The sequence below is a fragment of the Rhododendron vialii genome, chromosome 4a (genome assembly GCF_030253575.1).
Source record: "Rhododendron vialii isolate Sample 1 chromosome 4a, ASM3025357v1".
NCBI lineage: Eukaryota > Viridiplantae > Streptophyta > Magnoliopsida > Ericales > Ericaceae > Rhododendron > Rhododendron vialii.
In genome coordinates, this window is record NC_080560.1 from 27,465,625 (window position 1) to 27,487,922 (window position 22,298).

The 22,298-nt window shown below is 38.4% G+C and overlaps 2 protein-coding genes and 1 long non-coding RNA gene across 3 annotated transcripts in view; 2 read left to right on the forward strand and 1 right to left on the reverse strand.

Moving 5' to 3' along the window:
* Positions 1-7,723: 7,723 nt before the first annotated feature.
* Positions 7,724-10,166, forward strand: LOC131322293 (uncharacterized). The gene has a single exon (XM_058353559.1). The coding sequence runs from the start codon at positions 7,802-7,804 to the stop codon at positions 8,171-8,173; it is 372 nt and encodes a 123-aa protein (XP_058209542.1). The 5' UTR covers positions 7,724-7,801; the 3' UTR covers positions 8,174-10,166.
* A 678-nt stretch (positions 10,167-10,844) lies between these two features.
* Positions 10,845-13,347, forward strand: LOC131322294 (uncharacterized). Its single transcript, XR_009198801.1, has 2 exons — positions 10,845-11,131; positions 13,098-13,347. It is a non-coding gene; the product is annotated as an uncharacterized LOC131322294 (long non-coding RNA).
* Positions 13,348-19,911: 6,564 nt separating this feature from the next.
* The window catches only part of LOC131322295 (uncharacterized), a 36,170-nt gene continuing 33,783 nt past the window's right edge, over positions 19,912-22,298 (reverse strand). The window contains exon 3 of the transcript XR_009198802.1: positions 19,912-20,646. The gene's annotated coding sequence lies outside the window, so the exon portion shown is untranslated. The remainder of the gene's footprint in view (positions 20,647-22,298) is intronic.

Here is a 22,298-nt window from a genome sequence, read left to right on the forward strand (position 1 = left end):
CCATTCGTATCCTTCCCTTTTCTTTAGCAACTAAAAGAAAGGCCTACACTTGTCACTTGACCGGCTGATAAATCTGTTGAGGGCCGCAGCCATTCTAGTTAGCCTTTGGACCTCCTTCATGGTCCTGGGACTTTGCAGCCTTTGCAAAGCCGTTATCTGATCGGGATTTGCCTCTATCCCCCTTATGGTCACAAGGTGGCCCAAGAACTTACCCGAGCTAACTCCAAACGCACACTTCGAGGCGTTGAGTTTCAGTTTGTACTTCCTCAGAATCTCAAACACCTCCTTTAGATCAACTATTTGGTCTCGCTTTTCTTTTCTTTTGACCACCATATCATCGATGTACACCTCCATGGTTTTACCAAGCAACTTCTTAAGCATAATCGTTGCCAACCTCTGGTATGTTGCTCTGGCATTCCTTAAACCAAAGGGCATAACGCTGTAGCATTACAACCCTCTTGGTGTAATAAAAAAAGTCTTCTCTTTATTGGGCCCGAACATGGCAATTTGATGATACCCTCGATATGCATCGAGGAAACTCATTCGTCCATACTCAATAGTCACATCAACTAATTGATCTATTCTTGGGAGGGGGAAACTGTCTTTTCGGCATGCCTTGTTTAAGTCTGTAAAATCCCTACAGACTCACCATTTTCCATTCTTCTTTTTCAACATCACAGTGTTAGACAACCATTCTGGGTAGTAAACTTCTCGTATGGCTTTGGCTTTTAGCAAATGGTCAACCTCCTCGATTACTGCATCTACATGTTGTACGGCTTATCTTCTCTTTTTCTGCATTATTGGTTTGTGTTGTGGATCCACATTTAAGTGGTGACAACTCACGTTTGCGTCCACCCCAGGCATCTCTTCGGGGACCTAAGCAACACATCAATGTGCTCTTTTAGGAACCCTACCAACTCTTCTTCCTCTTTTTTGCTCAAGTTTTTCCCAATTGGGAAATACCTCTCTGGATCAGTCTCACTGATCTGTATCCTCTTCAAAACTTCGACCACCTTCTCAGCGGGGTTCCCTCCGACATCCTCAATGGTCGGCTGATCCGGGATCTCCATAGCTTGGACCAACTTAGCCTTTGGTGCTTTCTTGATTATGGAAATCAAACATTGTTGCGCCACCTTTTGCTTACCTCTAATCTTTTCAACTCCACTTGATCCCGGGAACTTAACCATCTGGTGGTAGATTGAGGATATGGCCCTCATTTTGTACAACCATGTCCTCCCTATAATTGCATTGTAGGAGGACGGTACATCCACTACCAAAAAGTCGGTTCATAGCACCACTATTCCTACCCGAACAGGCAGTGTTACCTTTCCCAATGGCCACACTGCCCCTGCACTGAATCTGACCAACGGTGTTGTTGACTATACCAGATCCGCCTGGATCAGTCCTAACTTTTTGAACGCGTCATAGTATTGCACCTCTGTGCAACTTCCTGAGTCCACCAGGATCCTCTCAATATCGTACTCCCCAATTCGTAGGGTTATGACCAATGCATCATTGTACGGTACTTGGACTCGTCCTAAGTCCTCGTCCGTGAAGATTATACCTTCGTCATATAATTCACCTTCAAGCCCTCTTTTCTTTCCAAGGTGCATGACATATTGGTCATGCTTGACTTGTCTTTGGAGCAACCTCACCTCATTTCTCGTAGAAGGTGTAGCCAATCCATGTATCATATTGGATTATGCCCCTTGGATTTTGTTCGTAATCCAACTCCATTGCTTTCCCATTCTCTTTGGGTCCCTCCTGGATAAACTCCTTGAGGTATCCTTGAGCCACCAAATCATCAAGGTGCCTCTTGAACATCTTAGATTGTGACCCCAATCCATGTGATAGCTGCAATGCTGACTCATAGCTCTCTTTGCATCATTTTCTCCTTCCAATCTCGGGGGCCACTTGAAGTAGGGGCGATTCTTTATTCGATAAAGAATTCTATAAATTGGCTCATTCCAAACCGTGGTTACGAAAAAGAAAGACTTAGGGTCCGAAGCTTGCCTCTCCTTGTATGGCTCCTTCTTAGCCTGTCCATAATCCTTTCTTTTCCTGTAAGTCTTGGGTTCTGGCTTGTCTGCTTTCTTTGCGGGCCCCTTGGCCTATTTGTCTACAACCTTGTCGTCCACCCGGAGTACGTCGTCCTCCATTCTAGCATGTTGCTCAATCCGCTCCATCAATTTTGCAAGCATATCTACTGGACTCATGTTCAATGACCAACGCAGCTTCCCCTGAATAGGCAGTCTTATCTTGAACGTGGCTATTGCATACTCCTCGCTGCAACTTTTAATTTTGTTGAAAGTTTCCCAGTACTTCTTCGCGTAGTCCCTGATCGGCTCATTCTCTCTCTGCTCATAGTGGAGAGGCTTTCAAAGGTTTTTGGTGCCCTTTTGCTCGTCAAAAACCAAGCAATGAATTCCTCGGCTAGTTGCCTCCATCCTCGTATGGAGTGCGGTCCCAACTTATGGAACCAAGACCTTTACCTTTCCCAAACTCGATGGAAAATCTTGCACATAATTGCATCATCCCCGTCATGCATGAACATAGCTTGCTAGTAATGTTATATGTGTGCCACGGGATCTGCATTTGTCTCGTATGGGATGAACGTGTCATGTTTTACCCTGCTCAGCAACCTTGCTTCTTGCAGCTTCCTCGCAAAGGGGGAGGACACCATATTACTGAGGGTCTTCCGTGCTGCACCATGGCCCACCTATCTCCTCTAGAATTCCTTCGTGAAAGTCTAGAGTCCTCAGGGTGCTCTCAGATCCGCTTTATCTCTCGAATCTCGTGTTCTCATTTTTTAATCAAACGAGCAAATTTGTTAATTTCCTGCCTCTTTTTATCGCGGATATCTTCATTGTTGTGCACACTTTTTGAGTGTGTAACTGAATCCCCTTCACCGTGGGATTTACTCCTCTGTGTGGACCCTGTGGCCATCCTACCCTCCCTGGTCTTGGAGCCATCCAAGACAATCAGGGGGTTGCCCTTGCATGTCGTCTTCTTCCCATGTCTGCCTTCGGGCTTTCTCGAAGCACCTGGTGGGGACTTATCTCCTACCCCACCTAGCAGGCTCTTTGGGTCGAGCAGTGTCTTTGGATTTTCTCTCACCATGGTCATTTTTTCAAAGAGAACTCTTTCGTTTCTCATAGATGACGCCAATTGTAGGTGGACAAAATCGATTGGTGCTTTTATAGCATGTTGAATTTAATGGCTACTCGTGCCATCTTGATTGGAACCCTAATTCGTCGCCGAAACCCTAATACGCAAAACAGATAAGGGGTGAGAGCACCTTTGCCGCTCCTGGCAAAGGCCCTCCGATGCCTAAGTTAGTATCACATGCTGGAGAAAACCCTAATTATCAATAGGAGATTGGTAAGAGTGCAATGTATTGCGTACCTTTTACCTCTAAGGTAACCTTGTTTATGTAGGCATACATTTGCTTATCGCCCAAGCATCCTTATTGCCCTAGGTTTCCTAGCATATATAGGAAACCCAGGATCCTCTGGATTCTCGTTCCCTCATCTATTTATTTCCTTAGTCCTTTTAGTACTCCTTTCCATGGCTAGCTGAACATCCCATTCCTGTCGGGTATCTTCCCTAGATCCTATTTTCTTAGGATCTTTTTTCCTTACAGAATACTACTGTTCTGGATCCTTCTAAAGTACTCCTCTTATTTTTAACACCCAAGGCTGCTTTCTTAAGAACTCTTGCTCTATTCGGCCTTCTCATTGTCGAACAGACTGCTTGGACCAATGACTTCTCATGTCTTCAGTCCTTATCTGCCGAACAAATTGTTTGGTCCAATGACTCCTCATGTCATCGGACCTCATCATCGACCATCATCTTCCACAGCGGCTTAACTTATCTTATTTATTCTGTGATCCTAAGTACCACTTATTCAGGCTCTTTTTGAGCCTATTCGAAAATACCTCCCTACAAAGATGGAGAGATTGCCGATGATGTGACCTATAGGATTCAAGTGGGGTGGCTCAAGTGGAGGAGCACTACTGGTGTACTAGGTGACAAGAGGGTACCCACAAAATTGAAGGAAAAATTCTATGGAACTGTCATAAGACCAGCAATGCTTTACGGGACAGAATGTTGGCCTATTAAGAAATAATAGGTGAGTAAAATGAGTGTAGCAGAAATGAGAATGTTAAGGTTGATGTGTGGTAAGACTATATGAGACAAGATTAGAAATGAAACGATCATGAGATGGTAGGTGTAGCACCTATAGAGGAGAAGTTGAGGAAAAATAGGTTAAGGTGGTTTTGGCATGTCTACCGTAGACCAAAACATGCAGTAGTTAAGAGAGCAGATAGGATAGTTTTGGGTAGCAATGCTACTGGGAGGGGTAGACCTAAATTGATGCGCAAAGATATGAGTATAATGGGTTTGTGCAAATAATTGGCCCTTGACAGAGCTCAATAGAGGAAAATGATTCATGTAGCCGACCCCAAGTGATTGGAACATAAGGTTCGGTTTGGTTTTGTTTGGTTTGATTTGTGTAGTATATGTAGGTAGTTACTTCAAGTTTTTTTTTTTTTTTTCTTCTTTTTCCTTTGAATGACAGTGGGTACTCCAAGTAATGATTAATAATTGTAGGGGTAGAAATATAAATTCTTAAAAAATGAATTTTTGTTCAGCAAAGTCTTGAGCCAAAAATAGAATGAGACCCAAATACCTTGTTGAGAAACAATTCCCAGATCTCAATAATGATGCGTACAAATTAGACAACAAAAAAATGCAAAATCTTACAAGGCGGAATTAGGATTTTACCACAACTCCCGCGTTACGAACGTTGGTTAAACTTGTTACAGCACACCTTGCTGTATGCCACGAATACTGCTCAATTGTACCTTATGGTCTTCTACCGTATTCCCAGCACGTCTAGAACACGAGCCAAGTGTAGACTCTATCGAGATTTGTTTGCTCTCTAGGTCTCTCTCTATTTCTTGAATAATAGAAAAAAACGTGTTTTTGACCTAGAGAGCATAACGTGTATATATAGGGCAACGATAGGGACCTAAGGAGTAATAAGTCCCGGCACCCAGTGTAAATAAGAAACCCTAATCCCACAAGGATTCTATTTCTTATTTCACTAATTATAATTCACCACACTACAGAATTATAATTGCACTCGTTCTTGTCTCAATTATATTACGAGCTCCATGATATTAAATACTTAAATATTTCTCCACGTTAAGATTATAGATACCCGCGTTGATTAAAATAAATTACTAACAATCTCTCACATAATTAACATCTTAAAAATACCATGAGACTATCCGCTTAACTTATTTGATATGTCGGATACAAACCTGCAGGGATTGACATAATCGAAACTTATAAGATTACTCAAGGGGTATCATCAATCCCTCCCTACTGGGACATGGATTTCATCAATAATTAATAACTGTCATATATATAATGTTGTGACCCAACTCACTGAGACTATTGACCATATAAAAATCTCACACTTTAATGAATGAAAGTCAACAACATTAAATATATACCTCTAATAATTATCTTTGGATTAAGAACATAAGCATTCATAATAACCATGAGGTCCTTATTGTCTTATGAAGTCAGTACAAAGATAATTACCTCAAAACGATCACGTTCAATACACACAAAATGTATTAGCACAATGAGTTGAACTAGTACCATATTCCATGTAATCAAGACAGACCTACTAAAACATTGTGCTTCAGTCCTACTGATGATGTGTTAAATTTCATCTAAGACTGTGAACCATAACTTATATTTCACAAGAACTGATGATCCAATCTTTTGTGTGTAAGCCGTACTCTACACACTGGATCATCTACTATGTAGAATAAAAGACACACCTACACAACATATAATAATATCATGCAAAGATTGTCCATAAAAGATTCTCATAAAAAATGGATAAAACTGATTAATAAATAACAATCAAATATTAATCAATTACATAAAAGCATGACTTTTAGTATAATTTTCTAAGGATTTCTCACTTAGACTTAAAGTCATGCTGCCAAACATCTCACTCTCATTTCCACTATGTTACCGAAAAAAAAGTCTTTGAGCCAAACGGTCTCTTTGGCTGCTTCAGAAGATGCCACATACTTGGCCTCCATGGTAGAATCAGCAATGCAAGATTGTTTGATACTCCTCCAACTAATAGCTCCACCTTTTAGGGTAACACATATCTCGAGGTAGATTTTTTGAAATCCTTATTTGTCATAAAATCTGAGTCTGTATACCCATAAGGTACCAGACTCTCGGACTGGAACACCAACATATGATCTCTAGTTCTTTTCAGATACTTGAGTATATGTTTCACTGCAGTCCAATGCTCTTGCCCTAGATGAAAACTTAAATCTGCTAACCATGCCAATGGCAAAGCAAATATCAAGTCTAGTACACAGCATAGCATATATAGACTTCCTACTGCCGAGGCATAAGAAACTACCTTCATTTTCTCCATCTCCTCAGGTTTCTTAAGACACTGATCATTGGATAGGTTGATTCTAGTTTAGATACTACGTAAGGGGTCTTGGTGGTTGGCTTTTGAATGTACAAAACCAACAAGTAATTGAGAAAATGAATTGTTCTTCAATAAAAGTTTTTTTTGTAACCGTGTACAAAAAGACTGTAGAAGAGGCCCGTTCAAGTATCTAATTCATCAATTCGTACTTTTTGCTGCCAAAACAACTAACGTCAACAACCTTAGCCAATTTATCTTTTGACCTCTGTTTGTCCAATCCAAACAACTACAACCGGAGTACCATGTTTGTTGACCTCTCTATTGAGTTAAAGTCTTTAGTTTATTGGAGAAATGTGGAAAAATCATTGCTTCTGTTGAAGTAGTTACCCCTACTTCTGCTGACTATATTCCTCCCACGGTTTAATTTGGTGCATCTGAATCAACAGTCCTCCCTCTTGAAACTTTCTAGATTTTTGGGGTTCAATCTTATTCTGTCCTTGCGAATTCTGCTCTTGCGATGGACCGGGAAAATAAAGAACGGAAATTAAAAGAATATCTCTTGTTATTTTGTTACATGATAGACAAGTCTGTGATGCTATTTCACTAACTTAACACTTCAACAAGTGCGTCAATTTTTCCGTCTAGGAATTAAAACTACATATCACTGTATTTACGGGCAGTTGCCTTATATTTGGATTAAAGGTCTCAATTTTAAATAAAATATTGTTAATTAATTTAAGAAAAAGGTGTCATATTTAGGTCTTCCCTTAAAAATATTCGCCTAAAAGTCCAAGACAAATGCAATATGATCAAACACATCAATCCTCGTGCTTTCTGTTGATTTTTTTTCTTTTGAATACACAAATTGGGATAGTCTTTCTGGATGCACCTATGGTAGTTCTAAGAATACGACATGAATCGAGCACACCTAAATAAGTGCATATTAAAATCAAGTGGCTTAATTAGTTCTAAGAATTCAACAGCAAATAAGAAGAAAATTAAAAAAAGAATAAAAAAGAATGCAATCAGAGAAAAATGGGACGCATGATCTTGATCTCTGAGCCGGCCAGGTGAAGCTCAATTTGGCAAAGCTACCACAAATAGTCTTACGTCGGCATGATGTAAGTTTGGAATTTGCGGATCTGCTAACACCAACCCCCTAATTCCTCTCTTGTAGTTGTAGATAGATCACCTTCCCAATCTGGGCGGGCCCCACAAAACTAAACCTATATAAATGGGTAATCTAGTCTCTCTCTATGAACATAAAAACACAGACAGACACATACTAATACCATTCCAAGGGCTACAGAGCCCATCACCATGGCTACGACAACTGAAGATTGTTGTCTAAAGCCCAGAGAAACCATATCATCAGATGCCTGCGACACGAAAAAAGAACAAGATGAGGAAGACGAGGAGCTTTTCGAGATCGATTTTGAGGTTTGTAGCAGCATCCCTCCACCTCATTATAACTGGGAGAGCTACGTCACTTCAACCAACAATATTGCCCTTATGGCCAACTGTTTGCTACCCATATCCGACCTCTCCAACGCTGTTCCGATGGTCTCTAAATCTCGCCATGCTTTCCCCTTGACAGAAAAGCCTGGTGTCCTCGTCTTCGCAGAGTCCATGGCAGGAGATTTTCTTGGGCTCCCGTCTTCTTTGGGTGCAATGAGTATGATATTGAATTGAACAGCATCCCCGCGAAAAAGCAAAAATATAAAAACAAAACAAAGAAACTGGTATTTAAGGACTCATGTTCTGCTTTTCTCTAGGATTTCTCTGATAACTAAAAATTAAAATGTTGCTTTGCTGGTATTTGTTTCTTCTTTTAGTGTTTCTTAAGACTGGGTAGTACATCTTCAAAAAATATATAAATGAAAGTGCATGGTGCAAAACTTATTATATGCGTCGGAGTGGTGAGAAAAGTTTGTTGAAGCTATACGTATAGCTACCGGTGTTCATTGCGAGACGTGTTTCTTGTGCTAATTTATTTTATTTTTTTTCCTTAATGGGATTTTTTTTGGCTAAGCGAAGTGTTATTGGATGAAGAGTAGGCAATTATAGATATGCAATTATACATTTAGTGATACACATCAGCTTTTGCCCATTGGTGTAAGGTTTTTTCATTACGAAAGATGGTATGTATTGTTTGGAGATTGTACAAAAGTATTCGAAGGAGCAATTAGATATTGTTTATCTTTTGAGGTGATTTTTGTGGAATTAGTTCTTTGGTTTCGAATTGGTGTGTCGTGGAAGTGGAAACTGTGGACACCTCTCCGAAAGGGCATCACCACACAATGATTATCACTACACGTTTTATCCTTATATGCCAAAATCATGGATACTCTCATAGCTAAGAATATCACCACACGATAATGGTTGCATTAGAAAGAGTCACCACTTAGTTTAATAAAATTAAAAAAACAAATAGAGATTCTGGGAACGGAAACCAAAAGTACGATACGGGAAAAATATTAGGTACCCTTCTTCGCCCGGTCGCAAGACCGGCCCATATTCATTTAACATACAATTATTCTTTGCTTTATTCAATCTTACAAATAATTGATTATTAGGGAAAAATTTCAAAATGGCCCCTGAACTTTGGATCAAATGTCTCATAAACACCTGAACTTTATTTTATTTCAATTAGGCACCTGTGCTTTACAAAACCACAAATTCAAACACCTGGCCTCATATTCCGTCCATTGTGTGACAGAAATTGCTTATGTGGCATTTATCTCCTGTTAAGTGCCCTTTGGCACACAAGAGCAGCCCCAATAGTTGTAGAGAATCAATTCCTTCATTTGTAGGGAGGGAGGGAGAGAGAGAGAGAGAGAGAGAGAGAGCAAACCTTTACCAACATAGCACAAGCTGAACCAGTCCGGTGACATCCACCAGCAGCTATGGTTGCAATTCCACCAGCAGCTATGGTTGCAATTAAAATCCTTTTCCTTCTGTAACATCGTCTTTTGGATTCTGTACTAGGGCTTTCTCCTTCAATTTTGTTGAACATTTCAAAATAGGTACTGAGCGTGGTAAAACCTAATCTATCTTGATCACAGTTATTTTTTCCCCTGATAAAAAACTGCTTTTGAGGTTAGAATTTCCCTTTAATCAGGTCGATCATATATGTTCACAAGCACACAAACATATATTTATGTGCCATGAAGCTTATGTAGTCGTGTATCGGTTTGTATTAATCACCAAACATGCTGGATTACGAAGTGAAGGGGAAACATGACGTACAGTGGATGTTGTCGGATCGGCTATGGTCGCCTGCTTCCCCACTCCACCACCTCTCCTCCTCCCTCCGCTCCACCCCGCCTGCCTCCGCTTCGACATCTCTCTCCCCCACCGCCAGATCCAGCTTAAAACCGTAACCCTAGACAACCTCCACTGGACCACCGTCCTCCTCGGTTTCACCACCTGCCTCTCCGGCAAGCTCCGCAAGGTTATGGATGTTGATGAGACTCTGGATCTCGCGAAGGCCGCCCAGTTTCTAGCATTCGTCTCTATTTTGAGCTCAAAAACAGAGCAGAAGCGGCAACAGCGCCGGCGAGCCAATTAATTATGTTCAAAACGTGAAGTAAAGTGTGGGGTTTTTGATTGGGTGCATCTTCCCCACTTCCTATCATGTACAGTGAGGACAATTAATGGGTAAAAGATGCCACATCGGCACTATTGTGAACAAAATAAACAGAGTATAACGGTAGGTGCCTGAATTTGGGGGTTTTTTAAAGCACGAGTGCTTGATTGAAATAAAGTGAAGTTCAAGTGTTTATGGGACATTAGGTTCAAAATTCAAGTGCTATTTTGAAATTTTTTCGATTATTAAACCTTTAAACAGCTAATAGGTGAATCAAGACAGTAAGTAAACCACATGCAACAAATTATAAAAAAAACGGACCTTATCCCAACAAATAAATTTCGCAGCTGGCAGATCCCACTGGATCGATGTATCGGCCGGCCAATCGTAGTGGCAACCGGTGTTCGTCTTCACACCAGAATACGAACAGTCATAGTAAAATAAAAATACGAGATTACAAATTAAAATACAAGATCACAAAGAGAGTACAATCACAAAGAAGGGATATGATCAAGAGATACACAAACACTAGAAATATTATTGCTTAAGTTTGAGTACATATATGGGGGTGTCTTCTTTTACAGACCAGGAGGAAACTCCCTTACATAAGATGACAAACACCACACCACCTTCCCAGCACCTTCCTAGGCATTATCATTTCTTCTGGGAAAGTTACAAGCATCATATTAATAAACCGAACCACATGCCCTTTGGCCTCACTATCTTGATCCCTCCAAATTTCTATAAATACCACCCTCTACCTCCTCCGAAATCACCACAGCAACACACCTCTCCCCTCTGAGTTTAGAACTAGCAGAAAGGTAGGAGAGTGAGAGCTTAAAGCACCGGCCATGGAGGATTAGAGAGAGAAAAATGGATTTTGCTCTTACACCGACCCAAACTCCAAATTGATATTACCAACGTTCCATACCCATCTCTAGCACCTCAGAACCACCACCAATTACCCCAGAACCGAGCCTAGCTGCCGTTCTCCGATTGTCTTCTTCGACGAACCGTTTTTACTGGAAACTTTTTTTTTAGCTAAATCGATTGGAGGAGAGGTAGATATCCTTTTCTTCATTAAATCCAAGTATATTTATCAAGTTTTGGCCTTAGGAGAGGATCTAAATCGATCCCTAATGTCAAAACTCAGTTTCGGAGGAAACTGTGCAAAACTAGAAACAACCTTGCAGCCGCAAGGTCGAATCTTTCGAGGCGCAACCTTTTTGGCTATCGGAGTTTGCGGCCGCTAACTTTAAAAAAAAATTTACTCGTTTTAATTAAATCTAAAATCTGATATTTTTAGTTTATTTAAATTATGTTTTGTTTGGAAAATATGATTGTTTGAAGCTCCAAATTTATTGTTATTGATTGATTATTATTGTGGGAAATTGATGGATTAATATTATGATGTGGTTTGATGATATTGAGATTCGAGATCGGGGAATAAGAAAGTTTTGAAAATAAGAAAGTTTTGAAAAAAAAATATTATTGATTATTTGTTTTATTTAGTAAAACTTAAAGAAGGGGAATTAGTTGATAAAAAAAAGTATTTGTATTATTATTACACTTAGTATATCATAAGCTAAGTAAAACTTTTAAGTTCTTTATTAAAGTATGGAATCAAGTAATTAAAAAATTTAAGGGTGATAACATATTAAAAAAAATAGACTTAAGACTAAAGTTTCAAAATTTTCTATTAAAATATACTCCCTCCGTTCCTAATTGATAGTCCCTTATTCTATTCTGGGATGTTCCAAAATGATTGTTCCTTTCCAAAAATAGAATTAGAAATTTGATAAAATTCCAAAAGTGCCCTCATGTGAATACAAATGGTGCAAAATAGGTAGAATATAGGGGTAATTGTGGAAAGTAGGTGTAATGATTACATGTCCCCTAAAAAAGTTGAAATTCCTAGGAGGGACTCTCATTTAGGAACGGAGGGAGTAGCACTTGGCACACTAACAGGAAAAAAAAATGTATTAAAGAAGTTCTAATTTTAGTGTATATACTTAAGGTAATTATTATCTAAATTTTTTTTAAATATATATACAATTATATTTTTAGTATAAAAAAGATACCTCTAAAAAGAAATTAAACTACTACGAAATTGGTTTCAAAAGAAATTAATTTTGTCAAATGAATTACTTAGTAATAGATATTTCATACCACAAAATGGTGAAATTACTATTTTGTCACTAGGATTAATAAATTGGTTATCTAGCTTTTGACGATTAAATTATTTATGGATTCTAATAAGGAGACGACTAATCAAATTAAAACGTCAAGGTTGCGACTATGGATTTTATGGATGTGTTTCTAGAATTCTGATAAATTGTTATGTCGTTGATATTCTACTATTATTGCTATGTAAACGTAGAAATTAGACAATAGGCTCTTTGGGGTTTTCGAGGCCAAATTGAAAATGTTTAAACGTTAATAAGGCAAGAGAAATAAAAGGACTTGACCATGTGGAGAGTAGCCTAAACGGAGTCCCTGAAATGAAGGGCGGCCGGCAGGTCAAACCTAAACGGAGTCCCAAAATGAAGGGCGGCCGGAAGGTCTTTGACAGAGAAATGAATGATTTAGTTCCTAAATAGAGTCTCTGGATAAAGGGCGGCTGGAAGGATTCTAGCCGAAAGAACGTGGTTTGGAAATTCTGATTATGACATGTCATGAATAACTTCGGTGGGACCTTTACCTGTTGCTATGGTAGTAGGTGAGTCCACTAGGTAGATAAATTAGATGTACTCACTTAAGACCCCATTGCAGGACAAAAAGAGAGAAGTTAATCATGGGATGGTCATAATTGGAGTTTTGGGAGGAGAGATTCTCGAAGGAGGAGAATCGTAGAAATTAAAGATAAGAAAGATTCAAAAAAGGCTAATTGCTCTTATGCTGACTATAAATGTTCATTTTTGTTTCTTGTCATGTTATTGTTTGTATGTTATGAATTAATGGGGTAGGGATATCTATTGGGTGAATCTCATCACTCACGGTATAGAGTACCTTGGCATCTGTGCCAAGACTTTTTGCAGAGAGAATGTAAGACGAACAAGTCCGAAGTTGTTTCTATCGCAGGAGGGTTTACAGGAATGGAGACCGAGCAAGAGTTCGCTTGTGATCCGTATCAGACTTAAAGTCAGCTCTATTGTTTAAAAAAAAAGTTAGACTTTAATCATTTTGTTAATTCAGTACTTCAAATTTAGATTTGTAATAACTTAAATCGCTATTTTGTAATAATCCTGGTTAATTAAGTTACTATCTTCTAAAGAAATTATTTATTAATGCTTCCAAAATTTCTTGAAAAATCGGGGCATTACAAGCACAATGATCTAATAGCCAGCAGATCAATTTTAACTTAGAAATTGTATTTATGTCTAAAAAGGCTTTTTGGCTCAGTATCGGGGCACTCTAAGTGGCTGCAAGAGGTGGTGGGTCAAACCTTCCCAGGCGGAAATGCTCAATACCCGTCCAAGCAATCATTTGATGTAGTACAAGATTCAAGAAAATTTTCTATTCTTATTTTTATTACTCTAGAACTATATTTTGGCTAGGAATATTTTTATTAGGTTAAAATTGTGTCTTTTCGTATTCGGTTTGATTTTGATTTCCAATTTTATTAGAATTTTGATCTAAAAGAATTCGAATTTTATTTTAATTAGGAATTATTTTTTCTTTAATGCCGTTTGTTTTGGCATGATTTAAGATTTTTTCTAGAAATTTTATTTCCTTTCCTTTTAGGATTTTATTAATTTTTTATTTAATTTTCTTTATAATTTCTTGACTACCGTGAAATTGTTTTATTAGATTCCTACCTAAGATAGAGGTATAAATAAAGGCAGTAACCTATTGAGTTTCACTGAGTTTCTCTCTCTTCTTGTGGATTCAAGAATTGCTTGTGGCTACGAGTACCTATCTCGTTTCGAATAGTACGTACATGTGGCGAGATAAAAGAGAAAACACCTCACCCTTGCAGGCGTGATAAAAAACTTTAGCACAGAAAAAAGTGAGATAAATGATCTCACTCTTGCGGCGAGAGAGAAAGCCTACCCATTTAGGTGCGCGGTCTGAATTTTCACATGGGCGGGCTGGTACTCATTTATGCGGACTTTGAAAAGTTATGTGAGGAAAACGATGTAACGCCCCGATTTTTCGGATATATTAATTAAATCCTTTTCAATTGATTTAATAATTCATAAAACTAATATATAAGAAATGAATTTTATTAAACAGATTTTAGCAACGAAAACCTCAAATACCAAATTCAAACCAATTTAATTGTCTTACAAACCAACAAAATGAAATAGAGTTTGAAAAATGTGATAACACTTATGGAAATTTAATTAAAAATACGTCAAATTAACAAAGCTTCTAAGGGTATGGGCTCTAAGGCTCAACAAATTCTCCTTCCTTAGTTGGGAGGTCCTCACCCTAATATTGATCATCATGAAGAAGATTATGTTCTTCGGTCTTCTGATTACCTGACATGAAATGCCAGCCCAATGACACTATAATGAGTTTTGAAACTCATTATATAATCTCAACCCTACTAACCCCTTACTTTACAGTTAGTAGTTCAATAATATAACAATTGATAATATACAGATGATACAGAATAATAGCACATCATTTTTTTCTTTATTATCCATCATCTTACATGAAATCTAAGGATCCTCTCATGGGTCCACCCTTCCTTTTGCTTATCCTGTACCAGGGTCCTAGGTGAGCGCACCTAAATTATGTACTTAGCACTACAAGAAAAATTGCATTGAGTGACGAATGAAAATCGTCACAAATTGTATGTTTTTCGTCACAAATAATATAGGTGACGAAAAAAAATTGTCGACTAAAAGTTGTCGAGGATTCCTACCTGGTGACGAAATCTATTTTTCGTCACCTATAGTGCCTTTTGGCAACGAAAATTTTCGTCACGGAAAAATGACTTGGTGATGAAATTTTTTTCGTCACCTATTGTGCTTTTTTTACGACAAAAAATTTCATCACAAATTATTCCCTTTGCCTTGTCAAAGGTGACCCACCGATGACGAAATTTTTCGTCGCAAAAGACATTCTTATATGTAAAAATGAATCTCACTTTCTTGCTCCTTTTGGGTTTCGAACCTGAGTCTCCTAGGTTTTGCAGGCAAGGTTTAACCAACTACACCACACAAACTTTTCAACAAATATTTGAAATATCTAATATATAATACATACATTTAACATTAAAATATATTTTGAACGACATTTTGAACCATTAAACATTAAAATTAGCAATTTTGATAAACATTAAAGTCGTAGCTCTTTATGTTATTGTTCAAACCCAATTTAAATTATCTCAATTGGAGTTCTAAGCAAAGAGTTATGCCCGAAATATATTTGGTGACAAAGCGTAATTCATAAATTTCGTCAACAAATGATAAATTTTTCGTCACTGAAAACATATAGAGTAGACGAAAATATTTTTCGTCGCCAAATTTGTTCATTTGGCGACAAAATATTTTTTTCGTCACCGAATAGTTATCTTTGGTGACAAAAAATAATTTCATCTCCTTTTTTACTCTTTTAGAGACGAAAATTTTATTTCGTTGCCAAATAGGTGCCTTTGGTGACAAAAATATCTTTTTCGTCGCTAAATAGTTATAATTGGTGACGAAATAATTTCGTCGCGGAAGGTATCAAAACAGTGACGAATTTATTTTTTCGTCGCCAAATATACTCATTTAGCGACAAAATTAAATTTTGTCGCCACTTTTTCGTCACTAAACATATTTTTTCTTGTAGTGTAGCATGTTCTCACTTAAGACCATAAAAAGAGGATTGAGTCCTCCCATGACGTATCGTACATTATGGTCAGACATCCACCACCCCACGCTAACTATAACTGTCTCATGGGACCCATTCTCTTCCCCAAAGAGAAACTTCCGAAGATGTATCATACATTAATGTCTCACTAACTACAACCATCTCATGGGACCCATTCCCTTCCTTGAAGAGAAATTTCTCATGACGTATCGTACATTAGTGTCACAACATATTTCATCACCGGGCCCCGCAAGTAACCCTTTTTCAACACTGGGCCCTATTGGTTACCCTAGCCATAGTAACACTTTATCAATTTTTCAATTAATTAACATCGTCTATGTAAATCAGTACTCGTAACCATTCCGTGAGTCTAAGTCAATTCTAACACATACAACATGATACAATCAATAACAGCTCAATTCATAACATAATATATTTCAATGATATAAAAAGTACATATCAAATAATATTGTGTGAGTAAGTAAAACACATAGTGTTTTATGAATGGGCCGATGCTGTTAAGTTATTTAAAGTTTTATCGCATGTAAGTTTATTAGTAATTATCTCCCTAAAAACATATCATCGTACTACTTTTTTTTTTGTTCATACTACCTATGGGCCGAACATTACACTTAATCATTTCCGGGGTATTGGTTGTAATTTATAATACCTGCATTATTAACATGCTAGAACATAAACTTAATTACTTTGAGGGCCAATTTTAACAAGTTATCCATGCATGAGGGCAAACTTAATACACCTAATAAAATAAAAGACTAAAGTGTAATTTATTTAAAAAAATTTGAAAACCCAAGTCGGATAAGCTACTGTACACACCGGAAAAACAAAGAAAAACGACCGGTTCCGGCCACGCTACATCGGAATCGATTTCTTTCATTCTAGAATATAAAATCAATACGCAATTACTTATAGGGGAGTGATTATTCTACCTCTGTCGGACAAAAAGCTTGACTGTGGAGTCCGGTGGTTAACATATTAGCGGTAAAAGTCTGTTTTCCATCGGCAATTTTAGACTGAATTATCCCAATCAAACGTCAACCGTTTTGGGCGATTATTGAGTCTAACGCGAAGCACTTGAAACGCTCTACAACTTTTGTGAAGAAGTTCAAGCCCAGAAACCACTCGAACTAGGAGAAAAGTGGGGGTTTCCATAAGTCCTGTCTGCTGTCTGGAAACAGAAATCTGAAAATTTCACTGAACTTTGGACGGCAATAACTCTATCAATCGTTGACCATTTTGGGTGATTCTTAGGTTGAAATCGAAGCTCTCAATGCTCTCTACAACATTCATGGTGAAACTCAGGCCTAAAAACATCATCAACAAGGAAGAACAGGCCATGAACAGAGGTACATGATACAGATGAAAAACGAAATGGTGTGATCCCTCTTTTCTTTTACTTCTCTTCTTCTTTTTCCATATTTCTTCTCTCGCTCTCTCTCTGGCCTTAACAGAGGTGCATGATACCGATGAAAAACGAAATGGTGTGATCCCTATTTTCTTTTACTTCTCATCTTCTTTTTCCAGATTTCTTCTCTCTCTCTCTCTCTCTCTCTCTCTCTCTCAGCTAAATAAAATGGAATGGGAAAGATGAGTTTGGTTTTGTAGTAGACGTGGAGTAATAAAGAGGGAGTAGTGGAGGAAGATGGGAGAGCGGGATGTTATAGAGATTACAAAGAGATATAGTTTAGGGAGAGTTTGAAGGGGAGTGGAAGGTTGATTTTGATAGAATTTTGGTTAGATATGATAAGAGATGAGTATGGATCCTTGTATATCTAAAGTATAAATATATATACTATACAAGTGTGTAAATAATATCAATTATACACATAATAATGTATTTTAATTATTCAATCTAATTAATTATTGAATTAAGAATTTAAAATTATAAATTTGTAAAAAATAAGGCAAAAATCCGGGTCATTACAACCTATCCCCCTAAAACAATTTCGTCCTCGAAATTAAATCGTATCTCTTGTGTTGAACATTCATTGATCGTTATCGCAAATGATATCCTGTTGCTTTCGGCTTGCTCACTTTTTGCTGAGGTTGGCTAAGAATTAAAACTATGTGAATAGTCTTGTCTTGTATGTTCTTCTCTTCACGATGGAATCTATGCTAGTGTCTTTCAAAATTATGTCGTTGTCCAGGATAACATCTTTGCAATTCGTGGCTGTAGTTTTAATCAATGAGTCACCTCTTCTCCTCTTTGCAAAATTTTGGCCTATCCAATGTATGACAACGGCATCTTCCCTTTTCTTTCCAAAATGAATGATATCTAGTCACCGCTTAATCTATATATATATATATATATATATATATATATATATATATATATATATCGCGTCAAAACTCAACGATAAGGTCCCTTTGTCGATATAGCTCATTAATTGGTCGAGTCTAAGTGGTTAGAAGTCATTGTCGTATCACCTTCACTTTCTCGGTCATCTCTTGAAATTTGGGTCCATATTGCTAAAACAAAGCGAAGAGTCCTCAACTTGAAAGCACTTTGATGTGAAATTTTTGAAGGCTAGACCATTAGTGCAAGGTGAACAAATTCTCTTCCGAAGAGTGCAGTAGGATTAGTATATTCAAGATTGAGTTGGAAACCGATAATTTAAAGGTGGCTATGATCAAGTTAATAAAAGACAACTGAATTGAAAGTTACATGACCATTATAGTGATTTCTCAAGGGTAGATATATGAATGAGGTAGTGACACCTTTGCTTGGAAGAACTCGACACTTTTGTAAGCAAAGGTTCACATTAAAGGAGCGAGTCTATTCCAACAAGATTTTGCAAATGGTTAAAGAGGTTAAGCAAATGAAAATTCGAAGACATGGTAATATTGAACAACATCGGCCAAGGGTTTCAGAACAAGTATCAAATTTTGGGTATCTGTAAAATGGTTTCAAATGTAGTGCTATGTAGGATACCAGCCCTTCAAAAGTAGTACAAGCCATAGTTATTTCAAAGGTCGAATCCCGCCAATCAAGAGTGGTCACACAACTCAAAAGGGGAGGGGCATCACCAAAATATAAGTATTCTGATAATTGAAAACTCCAACGAATGAAATTGGTTCGGGCTTACTAAGTTATGGTTTTGAATGGCATAGAGATATTTAAAGGTGCTGGCTTGCAAGAGAGTTAAGAGGAATGGGGAAAAAAGAAGAAGAAGAGTGTTCTCATGCAACACTTAATTGAGCAAACAAGAATCACCAAAATTGGTGCTAGTATTATAAATCATCGAAGAATTATGAAGTACACAAACATACGAGTGATTATGAATGTTATTAACATACCCAAATGGGCCAATAAGATCGTCACCATGTAATCTTATCTATAACAGAAAATTTGAAAGGGTTAAATATATACTTGCCCCCTAAACTATTCCGAAATTTTTTACTTCCCTTCAACTACCAATTGAACACTCTTGCCCCTTCAACTAAAAAAATGTTACACAGTGAGGACAATCTCTTCCTTTTGGACGGAAAACTTGACCCCCTCTCCTAAATGGGTTAGTTGAAGGATATAAATGTCTTTTTGCCTACCATATATGTATATGTATCCATCCTCTTCTTCCTCTATCTCACAATCTGGTCTACCATAACTTGGACTCTATTCTGTCCCTCTCTGCCCGACTCTCTCTCTCTCTCTCTCTCTCTCTCTCTCTCACTCTGTTCATCTCTCTCTCTATCTCTCTCTCTCTCTCTCTCTCTCTCTCTCTCTCACACACACACACACACACGGTAATGAGAGGCAAACAGCAGTGAGGATTTCTTCCGCAATTTCCTCCCCTTGTACAGATACAATGACAGTCATTCATTGGAGACAATATGAAAACCAAATGCATTCTTTTCTTCGGTCACAACAATCATAGCACAATCACAACATCTGAAAATGGAAAAATGCAGCACAATCACAAGCATGCATTATTCTCTCCAATTGCAAAAAAAAAAAAGAAAAGAGGCATTACCAGTAGCAACAACCACAAAAGTAGAACAAGGCATAACAGTACCAACAAATGTCTCCATTAACAGAATAAGGTCTTTCCTTAGGTTCAGCCCTAATAGTGCACAAGCCAAAAAAGGCATCAAGAGCCATCCCAAAAGCAGAATAAGCATCAATAGCTATGCCAAACAAGGCACCAAAAGCCAGGGCAATACATAACACCATAACAGTAGATAAAATTTGGTCTTAAACTTAGATAAAGACATTTAAAGATAGAAACTTAAGGGACACCTCCCCTTCTAGCTACACCTCCCCTTTTAGTTGGGGCCTTCGGAGCTTTTATGATTGTGGTTGTGGGCTGTGATGGCTGACTGAATGTTGGTTGTGTGATTACTTGACTGCATTGCTTTTCTTTGGTTCCATCTTCACATTGCTTTTCTTTAGTTCCACCTCCCTTTTTATCAGATGGGCAAGTCCTCACATTGTGCCCTTTTGCCCCACATCTTCTACAGCTCAATTTCTTAAGATACCTCCTCATTTTCTTGGTTCCATCTTCACTTTGAGCAGGTGGCTCATCTGCTTCCCTCCTCTTGCATTTCTTGGGTCTCCCAGACTTTCTAGTGCAATGTGGTGGCTGAATTGGCGATTTATCTATCTTCTCCCACCTGTCCATTCCATTCATAGGGTATATCACATGCTTATAGGTGTTGATGTATGCTAGCTTCTAGTAGTAGTCATGCACAATGCCTTGAACTTTCTGTTTTGATTCCCTAAAGATGGCAATTGCATGTGCACAAGGGATGCCTGTCAAACATGTAATGAGTTTGATTAGAAGAGCATGGATAAATGTAACTTAAAATGTAACTTAAAATGAAAAAAAGAATACCTGTCAACTCCCATCTTCTACAAAAGCATGTTTGGGCATTCATGTCAATGTAGAACTGGTTGTTCCCAGAAAAACCCCTAGCTTCATATTGGTTGTCCCTGTACACACCCTATTCTGAACTGTCCAGATTAGTTTACTTACAGTCTTTGATTCCCCAATGATGATTACGGTCAAGAACATTCTAAGTTATTGGTGTGTTTGAGCTTTGAGCGTCCTGAATCTCATTCAACCTAGTCGAACCCAATTTCAAACCCTTCAAGCCAGAACCAAATGGCCTCAGCAAAACCATACTTGCTTACGCAAGTATTGTGCTGGCGTGCGCTGGTAAACTGTCACGTGTCAGTCATCGACCGTTGACTCAGTTACCACTGGCGCACGCAAGTGTAATGTGGGCGTATGCTAGTCAAAGTCAGTCAAATGTCACATTCAACCACGTGCTTGAGACTTTTGTGGCCATCCTGACGTAGTCTACAGTCCCCTGATGATTACAATTGTGCAGCCGTCTCCCCCTCTCTCCTACACCACCTTTCAACCCAAGTCCCATGCATTTAATGCATGGAGACCTCTCTTCTTAACCTAACCAGCCCTTAACCAGCAGGTTACTGGCCCTCTCTCAGTCATTCTTTGCCTATAAATACCCCCCTTGCATTCATATGTAAGGGGTTCACATGTTTAAGATCATAAAAAGCATTCAAGCTCTCTTTCTCCTTGTTTTTGCTTTCTTACTTCCCGCATCAGTTGGAAGAGGAAGCAAACACTTCTCCTTACACTCACCACACCCCCACACTCATCATCCATCCCTTAAACTTCAAGTTCAAGCTCAAACCTTCCATCAAAACCCATCATAAAAAGGTATACCACCTTTTATTCTGCAACCTGTTCTAACCCCTGAGGGGTGTTAGCAGGGTCAAGGCTGGTAATCAATACCAGTCCTGACCCTAAAGCTGGTAGTATTTCAAGGATCGAGTATGGTCATTAATGGCACACGCCAGTAATAATGAGCCGTACGCCAATCATGGTGATACGTGCAGTACTGGCATGGGGATCATTGACTATCCATCATTCTGCTTTCTTTTCACTTTATCACCTTTCAGCATGATAAGAACCAGTTTACTGCTTTCTTGTATTTTTAGAGCTATGTAGTTATCATTCATTATTTCTGTTTTAGAAGGCCTCTGGGATCCTTCTGGTCGTGTTCCAGAGCCCTGATCATGCAAAGCCAAACACTGACCAAATAGTGTATCTGGCGTACGGGGTCTTTGGACTGGCGTACGACAGTTGTAACGGGTCCAGTGGTTGGCCCTTGCATGATAGCTAAATCCTGGCCTCTGTTTGTTTCCCCCACACTGTTTATGGGGTATGTTTGTCTATTTTGTTTCCTTAGATTCATTTATGCTGTCTGTAACCATACATATGCTACTAAACTAACTGTGTGGTTTGTCCTGGGTGTGTACTGGTCCTTCCAGAGCCCAAAGGGTTGAGAAATAGGAGCTGTGAGTTTAGATTCACCGGCGCACGCCAGTGGTCCTATGGTGCATGCAAGTAGTCTCTGTATGCAGTGGCCTGGCCA

Coding starts and splice junctions, on each gene's coding strand:
- LOC131322293 (XM_058353559.1), top strand. CDS start 7,802: ATGGCTACGACAACTGAAGATTGTTGTCTAAAGCCCAGAGAAACCATA.